Source organism: Castanea sativa, chromosome 9, assembly GCF_040712315.1.
Source record: "Castanea sativa cultivar Marrone di Chiusa Pesio chromosome 9, ASM4071231v1".
In the NCBI taxonomy this organism is placed as follows: Eukaryota; Viridiplantae; Streptophyta; class Magnoliopsida; order Fagales; family Fagaceae; genus Castanea; species Castanea sativa.
The window spans coordinates 8768900-8788978 of NC_134021.1; the positions used below are offsets into that span (position 1 = coordinate 8768900).

At 36.8% G+C, this 20079-nt stretch overlaps 2 protein-coding genes across 3 annotated transcripts; one reads left to right on the forward strand and one right to left on the reverse strand.

Annotated features, from left to right (window-relative positions):
- The first annotated feature begins 2576 nt into the window (after positions 1-2576).
- LOC142608710 (auxin-induced protein 15A-like) lies at positions 2577-2945 on the forward strand. Its single transcript, XM_075780402.1, has one exon. It carries the CDS (start codon positions 2577-2579, stop codon positions 2943-2945), a length of 369 nt encoding a protein of 122 aa, XP_075636517.1.
- A 1208-nt stretch (positions 2946-4153) lies between these two features.
- LOC142609855 (putative 3-deoxy-D-manno-octulosonic acid transferase, mitochondrial) lies at positions 4154-11882 on the reverse strand. Of its 2 annotated transcripts, XM_075781573.1 has the most exons (12): positions 11617-11882; positions 11390-11483; positions 11099-11141; positions 10227-10349; positions 9834-9953; positions 9685-9763; positions 9315-9431; positions 8630-8727; positions 8095-8185; positions 5807-5926; positions 5646-5716; positions 4154-4786 (listed from the first exon to the last, which is right to left on the reverse strand). In XM_075781573.1, the coding sequence occupies exons 1-12, from the start codon at positions 11819-11821 to the stop codon at positions 4613-4615; spliced, it is 1335 nt and encodes a 444-aa protein (XP_075637688.1). In that variant the 5' UTR covers positions 11822-11882; the 3' UTR covers positions 4154-4612. The 2 variants fall into 2 exon arrangements, with proteins under 2 accessions (XP_075637688.1, XP_075637689.1); XM_075781574.1 differs by lacking the exons at positions 4154-4786; positions 5646-5716; positions 5807-5926 and adding an exon at positions 7110-7286.
- Between the last annotated feature and the right edge of the window lie 8197 nt (positions 11883-20079).

Here is a 20079-nt window from a genome sequence, read left to right on the forward strand (position 1 = left end):
ACCCAACTCTTGTACCAGGCACTCACACTTGACAAATAGTTCCAGAGAAATTTTGCTAAAATAAACCAAATTAGTGTATAAGAAATCATAAGTAGGTCAACATTAACATAAAACTCCCATTAATATCACATGGCTCTTTCTGCCAAATATGTCTTCTCTAAAAAATTTTCGGTCCTTGGATGTGAAGTTACTCAAAAGTGAAGACAATATGATAACCACATTCTTTGTCTTTGAGGGAACCTCACCATTTCAGATTCCTCTCTCTCTCTCTCTCTCTCTCTCTCTCTCTCTCTCATATATATATATAAACACACCCAAAAGGAAAGTCTAATTGTTAAATAAGAAATATATTCTTTATAAAAAAAAAAAAAATTTGTAAGAAATAAGCGTCGAAGGTTTATGCCTAGTCTGGTAAAAGGCTTGATGACCTTTGTGTAATTATCTTCCAATACTAAAATAAATGTAATTTGCCAGTACTTTCTAGTTGAGAGGGAGTGAGAGTTGTGTAACTAAAAGGAAAAAATTTTACCTTTAAACTAGTTTGAAGGAATTTCCCTCCAATCCACTACAGGATAGTTGAAAAAACTATCCACTTGTACTTTTAATCATAGACATTTTTAATGAGCTAGGTAACTCTTTTTTTTTTTTTTTAAATTTATTTATGGGAAGCCATGTGACATTCAAGATGACATATTTGGTAGAAAGAGTCATGTGATATTAATGGGAGTTCATAACTCCATATGTTAACATTCACCTGCTTATTATTTCTTTTACACTAATTGAGCTTATTTTAGGAAAATTTCTCTAGTACCATTTGCCAAGTGTGAGTGCCTAGTACAAGAGAGTCGAGTATTTGTAGTAAATACTTTTTTGTTTTTTAACCTTTGGTCAATTTTTCTTGCCCTTAGTATTTGTACTAGACATTAGAGATCACATATTTGTTTTATAATTTTCCACATGGTAGATTGGAGGAAAATTAAAAATCTGAAGGAAAACCTAGTTTATAAAAAAAAAAATTACTTGCATGTGACAATTTATAAAACCATCTAAACCAGAGGAATCTTCTCCAATTCATTACGTGACAATTTATAAATATTATTTAAACAAATCATAATTTATTAAATAAATCATGCAACTAAAAGTACAAGTAAATGGTTTTACGAAGCATTGGGTTAGAGAATTTTTTGGAAGTAAACTTTTTCCTAGTTCCTACCATACTAACCTCTTTTAAGAAATCTACGTTATACAATGTGGAACTTGGGCCTGGGCCAACCAACAAAACCCACCAATTAAGGAAAAAGATGCTTTAAAAATGGGTAATATTTAAGCCCAACTTTATAATTTTCACGACAACCATTACCATGTAGAGTGCATCAAAACTGAAGCACGATTGGTTACTGAGTAATGCTGGTATCACTGAAATGGCACAATTTTGTGCTACAACTCGTCACATAATGAGTTGTGATTGATGAATGTATGTCCCCACATGGTCCACTGACATACTTACACCAATCACATGTGACGAGTTGTGATACAAAATTGTGCCAATTTTGGTATTACTAGCATTACTATTGGTCACCACCCCAATTCCTATTTCCCAACTCAGTAACGAATGACACGTGTGAAACACAGCTATTTCAAGTCCTACTTGGCACACACACGTGATGACATATGAAAGAAGGCAACAGAATTGACAGGTTCCAAACCAAAACATGTCAAGCATATGTCATAGTCACATATGTCAATTTTCAACTCTAAACTAGGTTTTTATTTATTTATTTAGTGCATAATAACTACGAGAGTATTTACAATATACAGCTTAAATAATAACCACTTTCTCATTATGCACCTGTCACCAGCCATCACTATGCACTACATTTATTTTTTTATTATTTTCGAAGTGTTTGATTGGAAAGAAATGCTAAATTTCTAGTTGTTGAGGACTTATTGCCAATGGTGTATTCATCTAAAGTATGCGAGTTTCAGTTAGCTCAATTGATAAAGTTTTTTATGGTTAAATAGAAGATCTGAGGTTCAGTTTTCACTTACACAAAAAACTAGTTAGTTTTTTAGTCTGATAATAAATAACACAATTATCAAAAGCAGACGCCATAAGTTAAAACTCTAATAAAATTTAAAATAAAAAAAATCCAAGGCAGACCCTCAAGGTTATTACATTGGAAAACATCATCGACATCAATCAAAACATTGTTCAGTTAATCTGACTTCTCACATATAAATATAATTAGCTATAAGCCAGAAAAAACTAATTGCAATAGTAATGTCACAGACAAGATGACAAGGGAAACCCCCAAAATCCCTCAATATGTATAGTTCTATGCAACGTAACCTACAATTCATGCAGTAACAAAACTTCGACAAAACCTAGTTATCTTAACTCATTCTTCTAACAGGACACATGACTGAATAACTATGTCTATATGGGATGTTGTGACATGTAAAAGCATAAACTGTATAGGACCTAACTGTAGAGGATATTTCCCTGCTTGATAAATACACCATGGGCCATTCTAAGCTCTCAAATACTTCACATGCATACCTGAGACCTCAAAAGAATGGCTTGCATGTGGCGGCAGTTTGCCAGAGGCGGAGCAAAGAAACCCCCCCGGGACGTTCCTCCAGGTCACCTGGCTGTAGAAGTGGGGGAAGCTAGCAAGAGGTTTGTTATAAGAGTGGATTACCTGAACCACCCAGTAATTCGACAGTTGCTAGACCAAGCTTATGAAGAGAATGTTCATAACAAGAGTGGCCCTCTTGCCATACCTTGCAATGAGTTTCTTTTTGAAGACATAATCCAGTCCCTAGAAGGCAGTAATAATGAGAGTCAATTCACTTGCCATGGAGCCGTGGAAAAGCTGGGATTGAGCTCATTGAGGGACTCTAGACCATTTCGTCAAGGAATTGCAAGAAAATCAACATGCTAGAGATACAGCTACAACAGTCGGGAAACGAGAAATACAGCAGGGACTGCCTCTTGCTGAACCAGGCTCTGTACATTTAAAGACTGACAAGCAGCAGCATTGTTAATCAATTGCAGCTCAACAGGTTCATAACATATTACCAAATTATATTGAAATAAAGGATTACAATTTTATGCCTTTCACTTTTTTTTTTGATAGGTAACATATTTATGCCTTTTACATTCAACGAATGTTATTCAGAAGAAAAAAAAAACATTCAATGAAGGTTAAAATTTTTCATGAGAAATAAACAGCTATTGTGATGCACACAGGAAGACTGGAAGCTACACATATTAGTTACATAGCCATGAGCCATACAACAAAGCAACAACTCAAATCTTTTTCTAATCAATTAGATCACCTGTCAAGTAAAAAAACGAGCAAGAAAACATGTAGGATAAAAAGCTGATAGAGTGCAACAACATTTGCCTATGTTCCCATAAACTTGTTTCTGAGCAGTGAAAATATAGTGTAAACTGAAATATTTCCCAGCTAACCAAAAATTATGAAAGATGTAAGATCTACAACATAGTTTATAGATTAATCTATACCATGAATTTATATAGGAACCTAAGTGAAAACATGTAACTGGTCACTTGAACTTGCAATAAATGTATAGATCTGTAATATAATCCAAATCTAGAAACAGGTAACTCTAATAGATGCTTTTTTTCAATTAATTTTAGTATTTGTATTGAATTAGACATACTGAAAATTCTTAACTCTCAAATTAAAAAAAAAAAAAAAATTGTTAGTGGTCCCAAACATAAAAATGGAGGTACTGCATGATCTGTTCTCTTACCAGAACATAAAGAGAAGAAAATTGATTGGCATGTACCAACAGAACTAAAATAGCATTTCTGGAACTGAAATATATATACCAAAAGCGGAATCTATTACCTTCTTCATTATCCAATGTCTTTTAAGCTCCCAAGCTTGCAGTTCTAAAGAACAGGCAAATCAAAAGGTTCACTACAGCCAAACCCTTTGACACCAACACCATAATGGATGTGAAAGAGGATTATATCACACCTTGAAGCTTCCAACCACAAATTTCAAAGTAGCAAAACTTCTCAAATTACTTTAAAAAGGGAAGAAAATAATTCCCTTATAGTTGTATAATTTTCAAATACAGCCTTTTGAAATAGGTAGAGACACATGAAGAAACAAAATGCCAGTGCAAAAATACATAAATTTCATAGAAACAGATGCAAAAGAATATGTACTGTACAAGCTATAAAAAAGAGATGAGCTGTAATTTGTATTGCATAATTATCTTTCTATTTCACTCAAATCCAGGCTAGATGCAACTTTGGTACAGGGTAACACTTGATTACAACACCACTTAAATTTCTCTTTCACCTTCTCATATGGACAAAAATTGATGTCCAAATTGAATTTACCCAATGACATAGCGGACCACCAATATAACACCCGCCGAATGAGATTGCATAGATCAGTGTGACTTGAAAGATACAGCTAGAAAGGTTGTGCCTAGTGTAATAATGAAGAGCCATGATAGGTTGCAGACGCACTAATTAGCATAAAATTGGTAAGTACTTCATTGTTGTAGAATGGAACAGTCTTCACCTTCACATTACTTTTGTTGCATGACAGTCTTGATTAAGTTTCTAACAGAGAGCCTGATTTAAAACATGGACATTTAGCAGACTCCAAACATTGGCAACAATACCAGTGGACAAAGCACGAAATGCTTGTTTTGCAGCCATGCGGCGTGCTTCTAGAACTTTGGCATCACTGAAGAGCTCCTTGAGCGCTTTCTCGAGCTCTAATTTTCCAGAAACCTGAATGGGCAGTTACAGTAAAAGATCCCAAATAAAATTTAATAAAATTCACAAATGAAAAACTTAAGGAACAGTTGATTTGCCGGGAATATAATGGTTCAGATGCCCTTATGGCTAGTTTAGATGAAGGGGGAGGAAGGGGGAGTAGAGTAGAGTTGGCCAGAAATTGTCAATTTCTGGCCAACTCTACTACTCCCCCTCTGTCCAAACGACAATTTCTGGCCAACTCCACTACTCCCCTTCTGTCCAAACTGGCCATTAATAAGATCTAACAGCTTTCTAGTAAGGAGACTATTTGACTGAGCTATCTCAAATTCTGACTTCAGCATATAGTAGCCCTTATAGATTCAGATTGAAGTTCAGCACCAATACAGTTCAAAGTATCTTCTTGAATTATTTCATAGCTTTTTCAAAGAATTAACTGAAGCAGGAAATACATGTGTTTCAATGTTAATAGATCCTCTACGGCCCACTAATTAACTCAGGAACCATCCATGCGGATCACTTCCTTACATTAAAATCCCCCAATCTGGCAAACAAAAGTCATCTACAAATATCTAAGTCAACTGAAAAGTTGTAGCCCTGTATGCTACAAACAGAAGATGGAACAAATCAAGATAACACATAACCTTAAGTCTATGAAGATTAGTACAGACTCAAAAATTGATTGAATACTCACAAGACACCTCATATCTCTTTATTTGTTCCAGATTTTCAGAGCAGAATTATTATTTAACATTGTCAAAACATTATAATCATTTTGGAGATTGCAATACAAAAAGAGTTTGAAAAAATGATCTTAAATAATATATATTAAATTTGAAATATAAAACATTAACAAGGAGAGAGTTCAGCAAACCTGCAGAACTGACAAAGGATTTAATCGTTGCATTTCTAGTACCATGTGTGAGAAATGCCCAACATGACGACCTGATATAAACAAAAAAAGGAGAGCTTCTAAAATAGTACCTTAAAACATGACAATTTAACCCAAGAATGTATGAGAGAACAAAAGTTTACCTGTCAAAACAGCACAGCCAGCTGCAGCAGCTTCAACTATGTTATGGCCAGACAAATCAGAGAAGAAGGAACCTCCAACTACAGCTATTGGAGTTAACCTATACAGGTATCTCAACTCACCTACAAAACAGAGTCAAAGAGGACATAACAATATTGTCATTGTGGACCAAATATCCTTTACATGAAGCATAAAAGCCTACCCATGCAAGGTTTGATATATGCACGGAATGGTACCTCATAAGATACTAAGTTCAGTATCATGTTATTGACTTCTATGCAAGCCTCAATTGCAGTCACGACTGCCAAGTTCATGAACATCAACAGGCTCAACAAAATGTCCACATTGGCTATTCTTTAAATCCACATATGAAAAATTGGGGGGAGGGGGGGGGGGGTGGAGAAGAGAGACCCAGGATGACAAAATTCAACCCAGGTCTGTCAAAAGCAAAACCAGGCACCAGTTGAAATAAATATATGAGAATGGAGCAGTCTAAGCTTTCATTGTTCACCTGCGGTGCAGTGTAAGCCTCAAGAGCAATGGCAGGCATGGGGTACAAAAATGTTTTGATTTATTAAAGAACACAGAACACCAAATACAGTGAAAGCAAATTATATGAAAAATATAAAAGAAAGATCTTCATTCCAAAGCATCTCCCATTATACCTAGTATGCAATATAGGATTTGAAATGAAACCTATCCTTCCAGGTGCACAGCATGTGCCCCGTGATTGACCCACACTTTTTAAGTGTGAGTTTAGGGGAATTGCTGATGAGAGAAAGTAAATTTGGGGCATTATTCTTGAACATATCCTTTGAAGCAAACATGTAATCCTTGAGAGGTTTGTGACTTACATTTTGGATGATGTGTCTACTGGAGAAACAAAGGAAACGCAACAGCAAAACCAGACAAAAGTTGGCTCAACTAATAAACCCTCATCATTAATTTGGGGTTTACATGAATAAATCCTAGTTCATCAGCTGCTTCAATAAAATGAACCATTTCACTCCGGGTACAATTCATTCTAATGCTCCTTTTGTTTCCACATTAATATATTTCCTAAAAAAAGTTTTCCAGTGTTTATTGCAACTGAAAATGTTAAGTAAACAAAAAAAAGGTTTTCTATGGTCAACAATTAGTTACACCAAAACGGCGGAAAAATGGTTTCAAAAATGTAAACCAATTTCCAGATGAGCCTTGACTTTATCCCTACCACTCTTACCCCTTCAACTCCTTTATGGTTGATGGTCACTACCATCTCCCCCCCCCCCCCTTCCCCAACTACCAATTGCCCATTGGTTGGTTGCCGGCCGTTGCCACCACCAGCTGCCACTCTCCGGCCACCACTGCCTATCACTGACAACTAGCTGCCAGCCTTCACGGCCATCGAACTCTGGCTGTAACTCAACCTACCTGCTGCTACCACTCGCCCACCATCATCAATCACCTGCCATTGCTGCCACCGCCACTTTCCTCTCACAACTGTCATCATCGTTGGGAATTTTCAGTGTAATCAAAAGTTAGAAAATTATTTTCCAAGTTACAAACAAACAACGGAAAGCAATTCATTTTCTCTGAGACCATTTTTCATTGAGAACATCACCAGTGGGAAAACATTTTACACTAAAATAAACAAAGCCTTGGTTGAAAGTCGACAACCCATGCTTATTAACTCCCTCATTTAACCCCCAACTAGAGTTCCCCTCAGCTAGGCCCCAAACCACTCACCAAAGTATTAAGTACTGTTCTGTCCTTTTTTGTCTTCCCATTCATCTGTCTTAACGTTCTTATTTGAAGAAACCTTATTTACATCATGTACCATGTGGGAAGTCTCAGTTTTTTGAGATCTTTGTTTGCATATTGTACTTTGATTGGAGGAGGGTGTCATTTAGTTCCATTTTTTGAATTTTTTGGACCTAATGAGTGTCCGTTTGTAATTCTTTAAGGGAAATTGCATTTGAGCTTACCTTCTTTCTAATAAATTATTCTCTTATCCAAAAAATCAAGTACTCACCAATCATGCAACTCTCTAAAAGCATCTTACTTCATCTAGGATGCTTCAAATCTATGAGCTATATACTAATAATTAATCTTACACATGGTTAGGTCTGGATAATGGAGAAATTGTTGTAGACTTCAAAAATATCTTGACTAAAATGGTGTCTTAAGGTAAAGCAACATGGATGAGATGCTTTCAATTCTCGGAGCACTTTTCACAGAAGTAAACATGCATTGTAGGGAAAAAGAAAAAGACAGCAAAAGAAGTAGAGAGGAGAAAGAAAATACAAACCTAATGTGTCCACAACGTATATGTTAGTTCCTGGCTTAAGGTTCTCCTGTCGAGACCTCAAAGCTACATTTTGCCCTGCTTTCCGCAATTCCTGCACCATTTAAGGCAAAGGCATCACACATACAGAGAAGGGTATATTAAGGTGTAGCCTCAGATGTGATAGATCCAATGCATAAGTTATTCTATTTTGAAAAAGATAAAATCTAACCATACGGACCATAAATTCAAGAAGTATACACATGTTCCTAATACTATGAAAACTTTTAAAATAGATTTCCAAATTGCATTCCATTATGTATCTACACATTGGTAATCAATTGCACTTGCTTACTTTACAACCCAGATTGTTAATGTCTTTCAAATACTGTTTAATGATTACTGTACTACCATGAACTCAAGTAGTATCTGGGTTTAGAAATTTCATCCATCTCTTATAACAAGATTGTTGGGAACTTATTATGAATGACCATCAGGAGCAATTATAAAGAGGGGAACTACAATCATATTGTTAACTGGCTTTGCATCAAAACCGTACTTGAGCAATTTCTAGTCCATGTTGTGGATCGCGAGGCACAAGTATAGTGACTATATCTGGATGCATTTCCGTGAGCACTCTATGAACTCCTAGCATTACTGCAGAGAGAACCAATGGCACTTCAACTTTTATTTTCAACAAGTAAAGAAAACTAAAAAAACAATAAAAGTTAAAGGAAACTGAAGACCACTATAATACATCTATATGTTATGCCCCAGAGATATTAAATTGAATCTGTTAAAGTTGAACATTGGTAACTAAACAAAAAGAAGTCAAAAGTCACGAACAATTAGTTACTTCATTTTGGATGGATTTGTTTTACTTTCCCAAAAAATGGACCTACAAAATATGAAAAGAAAAAAAAATGAATGCAGCAATTTGAAAAATTGGCAGGTAATACAAATTGAGTAGATAGAACACGTTGACATTTTTGCAATGAGAAAAAATTATATCCTTAGTGACATCAAACTACCCTGATATGTCAGTTGTACCAGTTGCATTACAATCATGGAGTCCTAGACTTATAAGTTAAATCAAACTTTTATAAACCAACACAGCTATTAATGTGGTATATTAACACCACAAAATGGAGGTGAGGTCTTTACATAAATTTGACTGAAAAAGGACAAATGAATTTAGGTCACTGTACTATGTTAGTATTGGAAGCAAATGACTGGGAACTGACTTTCTTCTTCACCCCTATGTATGGAAGAAGCCATCCAAACCTGCCTGTGGGCAAGCTGTAACCTCAGATCCTGTGTACTTCTTAACTCTCCCTCTGAAGCATCAAATTCTTCTACCACTGAATGGAAAGAATACATCACCAAATTAAGATAGACTATATTCATCTTCTTCAACTACTTTCAAAAATTATTTATTGGAAAATTGCAAAAGATAAATTAAGGGATTCAAATGGTAGCAACTGAATTATCAGAAGCACTTCAAAAGAAGTATAGTCCAATAATAATCCATAAACAAAATTAGGGGAAGACCACTTTTAAAAATCAACATTTAAAAATACTACATGGATTTCAACTCATAATTGATGAGCATACCATATTTTAGGTCACCGGAAAATTTTATGATATAAGGAGAGGCTTGAAGTAGTTGGAAGTGGATCGCTTGCATAGTGCTCTGTGTCATACAACAAGATCAGCAACAACAGAATACAAATTACTGTCATTAAAAACATAGGAATACATACCAAGGGGACAATCAAAGAAAACTTTGACAGCATCAATGAAATCAGTGGAAGAAGCACTGGTCCCGAAAATTTTTTAAAGGATTTTGAAGACATTCGAGCATTCAACAATGCCAGCACTATCTGTAAAGCACATAGATGGGAATAAGTTAAGAGAATCACAAGGTAACTGAGAATGCCTACTTTAATTACAGAGATGCATCCATGAGTGTCTACATATATCATGAAAGGCATATGATCTCAAAAATGACTTTGTAAGATATGCAATTATGCACACATATAGAATAACGTTGCTCAAGAAAAACATGATGTCTTTAAACAAATAAAGGGTGGTCCTAGATCTAATTGAAGTAAATAAACATATATTACATGTGTGAATATGAAGGACTAACTTACACCATTTTCTGAGGCACCCATAATAAGATTTGGCCATAGTTCACTCTCTATTAGGATGATTGCATTTGGCTTCCAATAGTCAAGGAAAGCACCCACTGCAGAAGGAGTATCAAGTGGGGCAAACTGATTCAACCGGAAATTTTGAGCACATTAAAACAAATGTTACATCAATTTTTGGTTAAGCTAAAGCAAACAAGTAATGCATTAAAGCTTAAGACATAGACATCAAATGCAGTCACAAACAAAATTTTCAAACCATGTTGCCGTTAAAGCCCTAACTTAAATAGGCAGCAGTAACGGGGAGCCGGACACTGAAACCTAGCTAGAAAAGCTCCCTGTGCAGCCACAGCTACCAAGTTATTTTGATAGAATGGCTGAGAAACTCCTAGCTTAAAAGGCATTGGTGTTAATATTGTTCCCATTCAACCTTGAAATTTCTATAGATCCTTTTATTTCATTTGGAAGATAGAATTTATTTTATTTTATTTTATTTATAAAAGGCCTACTAACAGAAAAATTAAGGCTGAAGCAGCATCACCATTAAGTTCTAATTATTTCAATAATAACATTGTGTGAAGTCAACAGTTTTCTGGGTTTTGACCATCATGGCAGTTGAAAATATCAAGAACGTAAACATCATAGTGAAACATGCAGTTCTAAGCAACCCGATGCTTTATGGCCAACAAGAACACGACACGTTATGCTACTTCTTACTTAAGCAAAGCAATGAAATGCCACCAATTCGTCAAGTCACATAAGAACAGAAGTGTACTACAGAATAGTCTGCAGAAATATCAAAATGAATCTGCACAAATTCAAATTTTCATAGTGAAGAGAACAAAGTAAATGTCGACTAATATCCCGAAGAGTACCTGATATATGACACCACTTGGAAGCCGTTTACTTATTACTTCGCTGTACCAGAATTCACAAATATGAGTACACAAATATCAGCTGCGCTTAAAATATTGAACTCGCCATTTCCTAACGGCTTAAGCATTTGGAACAATAGCTAATTTATCACTTCAAATATGCAAATCAAGAACAATCCCTAGGAACTCTATTTGGATACTATAAGCTTTAATTAGATGGCACTCTACCAAATCAAATTCACAATAATAAGCTACAATTAATAAATTTAAAAAAAAACCATAATTTCTTACAATGCAGACACTGTTGTAGTAGTCATCAAAACGTTCACATCAGGCCTCTGCTTTATGCACTCTTTGATTATCGGAATCGCCGTCATTCCTTCACCTACAATTTCAAATTTGTAGTATGTAATTTGATAAACCTCTAATTTTGACAGAACCTAATACAATTTTTCAACAACTCATTGAGCATTTGAATTAGCAGCAGCATATAGAGAGTTTGAGAAGTTGCAGGGAACCTAGAGAGACGGCGTGGAACCAGAGGAGTGGGCCGGTGGGCCGAGAGAGAGAAGGAAGGCCCAATCGCTCGGTCCAGCGGAGAGAGTGTTCGCGGCCACGAAGTCTGCGCCACCGTAGGTGAAGATTCACCGCCGCCTCTGCACCGTAGCTCACTGCTCTGTATATTCTGTACGCTAACTTTCCTGCTGCCTCCGTTGCCGCCATTTCTCTATTCTCAAATCTCAAATTCAATTTTTTTTTTTTAATCCCAAAATTGCGTTTTGATCTGAATGAGTGTGACGGAGTGTGTGTGTGTGTCTGGGTGTGGAAAGAAAAGGGTGGGCTCGGTGGGCCAAGGGGGAAGTTGCGTGAATGGGGCCTACTAGCCAAATCAACTTTAATTTACAATTTACACTCACCTTCGTTATACGATTTTATTTATGTTTTGGTGAAGTAAAACATTTTTGTGCATAATATTACAAATTGGAAATAACCATTGGGGTCTCATTCTCAATCTTGATTGTTATGAGAGAGAGAGGGTGGGTGGGTAGGGACTAGGAGTGACTTTGAAGTATATTAGTTGGGTAAAATAGTAAAATACAATGAACATGGTTAAGGTTTAGGCTAATACTAATTAGATTTAAAACTTTTCAAAACTAATCAATTTGGGACTAACAGCTTAGGGTTCAAATTTGTCAATTTTTAAAAGTTTTGGACTTAATTGGTATTAATCCAAATCTCAAGGGAGTCAACTGTATTTTACCTTATTAGTTATTTTTTATTTTTTATATAAATGAAACGATAGTAGACTTTATTATTTATTGAATATCATGTTATACAATTGGAAAAGAAAGCAGGGGCATTCTTCTATTTAAACAATGACTTCCTTATTCTCTTTTGCAGCATTAACAAGAGTTGAGGCAGCACGATTACATCTTAGAGCATCCATAGCAGATGTGGCAAAAAAAATGTCATTTTACAATACTAAAACCCTACTTTATTATTTTACCACATCATTTTACAACATCCCATTTATTAGATGTTTTATATTTCAATTCTATACATTAAAATAACATTTACAACACATTAAAATAATATATTAAATTCCTCCCCATTATCATCATCAACCCACCCACCACCATAACAAAAGAGAACCACCACAAATCTTCTGACACCACCACCGCTAGTACTAGCCCACCACCGCTGCACTACACACTTGACACCACCACCACCACTGGCAACCCACAATTTACCATTAACATTGAACACCAAAAAAAAAAAAAAAAACGCAACCCACGGTCTCCACCAAGCAAAACCTAACCCACAGCAAACAAAACACATACCCACGGCGAGCAAACCCAGACCTATGGTGGCAAACCCACGGCGAGCAAACCGAAAACCACCAACCTCAAACATAACCACTGAAACCCAGATCGCAAACCAAAAATCACCAACCCAAATTGGCCAGCCACCACCACTGAAACCCAAATCGCAACCCACTGACCAAAATCTCAACCCACTACACCTAAATCACAAGACCCACCATCGATCTGCCCATCAAACCTACCCATTGCCCAACCCACTAATCAAACCACAGCCAAAAAACGTGAACGGAAAAAAAAAAAAAAAAAAGAACCCGAAGCGGAATAGAGAAGACAGATGGTCGGCGGCGTCAAGTGGTGGGCTTTGGTGATCGGCTTGCTATGGAAGACGAAGAGAGAAGACAGAGAGAGAAAACGGAATGGAATAGAATAAGAGGATTTATTTTTGCCATGGCTTGTCCATACCGTGGCAAATTGCCAAGGTACTGTTCAATGTTGCAAAAATTTGCAACATTTAGCACATTTGATAAAAGGGATTTTTTGTATTTGGTGTGCCAAATGTGCAAAATATTTGGCATTTGGCACATTTAGCACATCTGTTACGGATGCTCTTATAGGAACAAAAATAAAGGATATACTAACAAATTGTTTACGAATAAGTCCTCTAAAATCCAAGCCACTTCTAATGAGCAAACTCTATCTGAATTTAAGAGTTCCATCAACTCAGCAAAATTGCATTCCACAATAACATTTGAGAAGCTGATACTTTGACAGAAAAGCAGACTAACATGAACCATTGAAGCTGTTGTCCATAAAGCATAATTTTGGTATCCTAGGAGAGATGTTCTTGCAATCTATTAGCAAACTATTTGAGTATGACCAAATATGGTATTCAAAAAAACTATTTGTTCGTTTGATTTAGAATATAGCTTTGTTGTAACTCGTTGCTTAGGCAACTTTTTTCTACTTGTTTCTGTGACAGGGTTCCCTAACTTGTCTTTTGTAGGTGGTCTAGGGGTCCCTCCCTTAGCCACTTTACACCCAAACCCATTAATAAACAAATATATCTGGTGGAAACACTAAGAGCATCATTATTGGTGGAGGCATATAGCTATATTTTTGCCTCCTCAAACTACAAAATATGGTGCTACATTAGAGCATTAGCAGTGGGCCTGCTATATGCCAAATGTAAGGTACATTTGGCATTCAGGCCCAAAAACTGCTTAGCAATGGGAAGGCCAAATTGGAAAAGGCCAAATTTTTTTTGACATATAGCTACAGTACCATCTTAAATGCAAGATGGTACTGTAGCTAAATGGGATAAAAAAAACAATTTTTTAATACTCTCTCATCCTTTTTAACCCAGTAATTTCTCTCTCCTCTCTCATTATTTTTCTTCTTTTCTCTCTCTTCGTTCTCTCTTTCTCATCTGCTCTCTGCTCTCTTTAGACCCAAGACTCTCTTCAATGCCCCTCTCTCTCCGATAAGTTAGATGTTTCTCTCTCTCCGATGACCCTTTCTCTCCGATAGTGATTCCGACGAGGCATCGGTGCTCCGATTCCTTTATCGATTCACTCAACCGACGAGGCATCGGTGCTCCGATGACCCTCTTTAAACCGACATTCTTGCATGTGTAGATGACCCTCTCTCTTCAAACCGACAAAAACAACTTCCTTCAAGCTTCCCAGCGGCGAATCCGCTTCCTTCAAGCTTCAACAAAATCAAGCTACCCAGCGGTGAATTGAGCAATCCGGTTTTCATAAATTTTTGTTGTGTTTGTGGGTGAAGATTATGGGGCTTCGCAGTGGTTAGCGATGGAGACCGCGGTGGGTTAGTGTTGGGTCGCGTGGGTTGTGTGGGTCAGGTAGGTTGTGATTTGTGTGGGAGTGGGTTTTGGGTCAATGGGTGGTGGTGGGTTGATTTCAATAGGTGTGATTTTGGTGGGCAATGGCGTGGTTAGTGGATGCAGCAGCGTGGGTTTGGTGGTGCAACGACTTGGGTAGTAGGTGTAGCAGCGAGGGTCTGGTTTTTGATTGTGGGTAGCTGGTTTTTTTTTTTTTTTTGTGTGTGGTGTTGACGGTAGATTATGGGTTGTTGGTGGTGGTGGTGGTGTCAGGTGTGTGTAGTGCAGCGGTGGTGGTGATGGTGGTTCTTGAACACAGAGAGAGAGAGAAAGAATAAAAACTATGCTGTATTGTAAATGATGGTGATTGTGGGGTATATTATTTTATTATGTAGAAATATTATTTTAATTAGTAGAATAGGAAAATAAAAGTTGGGATGTTGGGAGTATTGTAAAATTGTATTGTATAATTGATAAAGTAGTTTTTTGAAATGGTAAAATAGGATGTGATAGAACTCCCAACTGTGGATGCTCTTAGTGGTGCTATAGCTAAAAAATTTAGCTATATGCTACAGTAAAACAGGTCCTAGTACCTGTTTACTGTAGCAAGTAGCTACTTGTTTTAATATAATTTTTTTAATTCTATTGCTTCTTTTTTTTATCCTTTTTTTCTTTCAGATTCAGTTCTCTCTCTCTCTATCTCTCTCTCTCTCTCTCCCGTTACTCCCCCTTTTCAGACCAAAGCTCCTCTCTCTCCCATCTTTCTCTCATCTCAGATCATATCATGTCGTGGGTCACACCATGGATCACGCCGTGGGTCATGCCGTGGATCACGCCCTTGAATCCATCTCTATTCTCTCTTTACTTAGATCGGAATTTGGGTGTTTTGGTTGTGATTGAGTTTTTTTGTGTGTGTTCATATGGTTTTGGTGGCTATGGTGTTCGTTTTTTTTTCTTGTGAGTTTGGTGGCTGTGGTGGCGGTGACGGTGGTTGTGGTGGTGGTTTGGTGGATGTGGTGGTGGTATGGTATTTGATTTTTTTCCTTTAGGTTTGGTGGCTGTGGTGGTGATGATGGTGGTTGTGAGGGTGGTTTGGTGGTTGTGTTTTTTTTTTTTTTTTTTTTTTTTTTTTTCTTCTGTGGGTTTGGTGGCTGTGGTGGTGGCGGTTTGGTTTTTTATTTTGTCTGTGGGTTTGGTTGTGATTGTGGGTTGTGGTTGAAATGGTTGTTTGGTGGTTGTGTTGGTGGCGGTTTGGTAGTTGTGGTTGTGGTTGCCATGGGCTATGTTGGTGGTTGTGGCTGTATTGGGCTTGGTTGTAACAGTGGGTTGTGGTTGTGGCTGTGGTGGTAATTTGATTTTTTTTTTTGATTGTCTTGGGCTGTGGTTGCCACATGGAGGTTGTTGCTGGTGCAGTGGTAGTGGAGGTAGTTGTGGCTGATTGAAAGGTTGTTGTGATGGATATTTTTTATTTTATTTTAATGAGTTGTTTATATTATTTTAACCAAATAACTAAAAATATTGATGTTGGGTGTATTGTAAAGTAAATAGGTAAAATAGATAATGTGGCTTTTCTAGGTGCTAAATAGCCAAATTTTTGCCTCCATGTGGATGCTCTAACAAATAAACTCAAATGCAAGGTTGAGACAATAAAGTTAAAGGAGGCTACATAAGGGCTTGTTAACACGGGTTTGGTGGGAAAGCTTTTATCAGACGAAGTCATCAACAAAAACGTGATCAAAACCATCATATTAAAAGCATGAAAAACTTCTAAAAGTGTATAGATTGTGGACCTCAAGGAGAACATATTTTCGTTTAAGTTTGCTTGTGAAGGAGACAAGAAGAGAATCTTAGATTTGGGACCTTGGAACATTAAAGGATTTCCGCTTATCCTCAAGATGTGGAATCAAAATTTGTCTATTGAAGACCTGGATTTTTTAAGTATTCCTATATGGATCCAGGTTCATAATCTCCCCATTGAGTACATGTCCAAGTAGAATGCAGAGGAGATTGGAGCTTTGGTCAGAGAAGTAATAGAGGTGGACTTCATTGAAAATGGGGGAATATGTATGAGCAAATTCCTAAGCGTAAAAGTGGAGTTGAAAGTGGAAGATCCTCTTTGGAGTGGTTTTTTTCTTGATAGAAAGCCACAATCGGATATGTGGATCCAATTTAAATATGAGAGACTTGCAGATATATGCTTTAAATGTGGTAGATTGGGGCATTTGAAAGCTAGATGTTCTTGGGCAGAGTAATTTGTGAAACAATTAAAACTCAAGGAGCCATTTGGATTTGGGCCTTGGATGAAGATAGAAACAATGAATAAAAGAACCACACTGTGGGTGGAGTTTTTGGTGTGGTTTCAAAGATGAAAATAGAAATTTTTAGTAGAGTTTCAAAGATGAAAATAAGCTGGAGTGTTGTCTTAAGAGCAGGGATTCTATATGTACTCCAAAAAGTGCTGGGAGGTTGGGTATAAAAAAAACTGAAGACATGACCAAAGCTCTAGTGGAAAAGATGACTTGGGAAATAGCAAGTAATGTTGACAAACCATGGGTTCGGATTTTTAAAAAGAAATATGTAAAGTATAGAAACTTTATGAAAATGCCGTCACCTAAAGGGTCATTATGGGCTTCCCAAAGCATTTGTGAATGTAGAGATGTAGTAAAGAAAGGGATGTGCCACAAGATAGGGAATGGTTTGAATACTTGGATTTGGGAAGACCCTTGGATTCCAAATGAGCCAAATCTAATCCCTCTAAGAAAAAATGGAGCTAGTCTTGAAGCTCATTTGGTGGCAGAGTTGATTGATCAAAATACTAGACAGTGGGATAGAGGAAAGCTTTATGAGTTATTTGAGCCAAATGCAGCAACCAAGATCCAAACCATCCACCTAACCCAACTATCACAACAAGACCAAGTTTTTTGGTGTCTTAACCCCTCAGGTGAATTCACATAGCATATATTGCCTTAAGGGTTATCAATTATCCACCTCACCCTCTGCTACAAAATAAAGATGGGAAAGAATTGTGGAAGCTAAAAATTCATGCCAGGCTCAAAAATTTGCTATGGAAGATGGCTTCGGAAATTCTACCTACAACCTCAGTCCTAAATTCCAGGGTCTCTCTATCTTCGATAGATTATTATTTATGCAATAATGCCATTGAGTCTTTAGAGCATATTTTTCTACAATGTGATTGGGTTGCCCAAATTTGGTTTGTAGGTCCTTGGCCATTAAATATGAGACATTTATAATGTGTCTATAACTGATTGGATGAAGATGATAATCAACCCAAAGCATGGCCTGGGTTTAGAGGGCGAAGAAGTTAAAGATTTCTAATTATATGCAGCAATTTTACGTGATCAGATTTGGATGACGAGAAATAAAGTTAGGCTGGAAGGAATCAAAACAAGCCCGGATGAGGTGGCAAGGTAGTGAATAAATCTTATGAAGAGCACATGAATGCTTGGAGAAATCAACCAAAAAAACCTCCAAAAGACTTATCCTGGACTCCCTCACCTTTAAATTGGATAAAACTAAATTTTAATGCTGCAATTAGGGAAGATAAATCATCAGTGGCAGTGGTGGCAAGAGACCAAAAAGGAAATTTAGTTGTAGCACGAATAGAGCAGTTGGATCAGATAAAGCCTTTGTTAGGAGAAGCCAAAATAGCTTGGTTAGCTATCAAAAAGGCGACCAATGAAGGATTCAAAAGAATTATCCTTGAAGGAGGTGCACTGAATGACATTGAGCCATTGAAGAACAAAGTAGCTGTTTCTCACTGTATAATTAAAGCAGCTCTAGAGGATATTTGGTTTCTAGTCAAATATTTTGTTAATGTATCATTTTCTTTTATATATAGAGAGGGCAGCGTTATTGCCTGCCTTCTAGCCCAATGGGTTGCTCTTTTGAACTAGAGTGGGCTAGTTCCCATCTCTAACTTGTCGTTGTTATGAGCTAAGGTTTTAGATAGAGATGATCATAGGTCTTCCCTTAATTGTATATCTTTTGTTTTTTTTTATAAATGAAATATTTATTTAGCAAAAAAAAAAAAAAAACTATTTGTTCATGCCTTAAAGCCTTTCTATCCTTATGGTCTTTCTATTGTTTACGTAGTAATCCCCAACATTTGAAAGGCTAACCATTGTATCAATCATAACCCTTCTCTTATGGTGGGAAGGTCGAAAACTACACAAACTCTCTATTAATGGTTAGGCCAAGATTTTACTTTGGGGAGGATAAAATTTATATTCACAATATGTATGTGTGTGTTACATAATATAAAAGGCAATTCATATTGTGGGGGTTCAAAAGCTCAAACACACGGTAATGGAATACAATGTCTAAGTTTCTTTAAAAAAACCTTCTCCCCTCTCCCCGTGTGTGTGTGTTAAAAATACTTAGTATTCTCAAAGAAAAAACAGTGGGTTAATCCCACATTGAAAAATGAGTGTGAGTTAAAGAGGTTTAAAGTCTGTGCTATGTATCCAAGAGTTAGATCCTTTTAGATTTACACCACTGTAAGTTTCTTTAAAAAACCTTCTCTCCTTTCCCCATGTGTATGTGTTAAAAATGCTTAGTATTCTCCACAAAAAAAAAAAAAGAGTCTAAGTAATTGACTTGCACAATTTATTTATAATAAATATAAGATAGAAATTCCACAATGGGAGGCCTAAACAACTGGATTAAGAAGACATGATGGAAGATAAATTATTCTAAGAGACATAAACTATTTTCCTAAGGTACAGGGAGCAAACAAAAAAGTTAAAGTAAAACTTGGCTCTACTCAACTCTTGTAACTTCCTCTGTCTTGTTCTTATCCAGGCTTTTTCCTTAAGATTTTCCAACCCCTTCTCTGTTGCACCCTCCTCCCCTTTTATAGGCATATTTCCTTCCTTTATCTTCCCAACTGGCTTGTTTTCAGTTGGATTTTCGGGATACATGTCACATTACCCCTTTGTTCTGCCCCCCTTTCATCATGAAATAGGACTTTTGGGGGTGTCTGCACTGTTCAGGCTAACCAATACACATTTAATATGGAAGAGATTAGGTAGAGAATCTCTCATTAATGCGGAGGTGACTTCTCTGTGATTTTTATCATTTCAGAATGTTTCTCGAGACGAATTTGATGGAGGTGGTATCTTGGATTAAAAAAGGGAATCAATTGCCCACAATCCCTCTTGTGTCCATTGAAAGACCATTCATGCTTGTTACCTTGGATAAGAGTTTCGGTATTGGTGGCTATCCCATATCTCCTCGGGATCTGTTCTGGGGAGTTACTCTTTACTCTTCATGTGCTCTCGCTTCTACCCACATTATTG

What these genes read in the sequence shown, in the direction of transcription:
- LOC142608710 (XM_075780402.1), top strand. Translation starts at nt 2,577, where the DNA reads ATGGCTTGCATGTGGCGGCAGTTTGCCAGAGGCGGAGCAAAGAAACCC.
- LOC142609855 (XM_075781573.1), bottom strand. Translation starts at nt 11,821, where the DNA reads ATGGCGGCAACGGAGGCAGCAGGAAAGTTAGCGTACAGAATATACAGA. An exon ending in TTCCGGTGACCTAAAATATG is followed by an intron (nt 9,432 to 9,684) that starts GTATGCTCATCA and finishes CTTTCCATTCAG; the next exon opens with TGGTAGAAGAATTTGATGCT. An exon ending in ATCCTTTGTCAGTTCTGCAG is followed by an intron (nt 4,787 to 5,645) that starts GTTTGCTGAACT and finishes CTGCCCATTCAG; the next exon opens with GTTTCTGGAAAATTAGAGCT.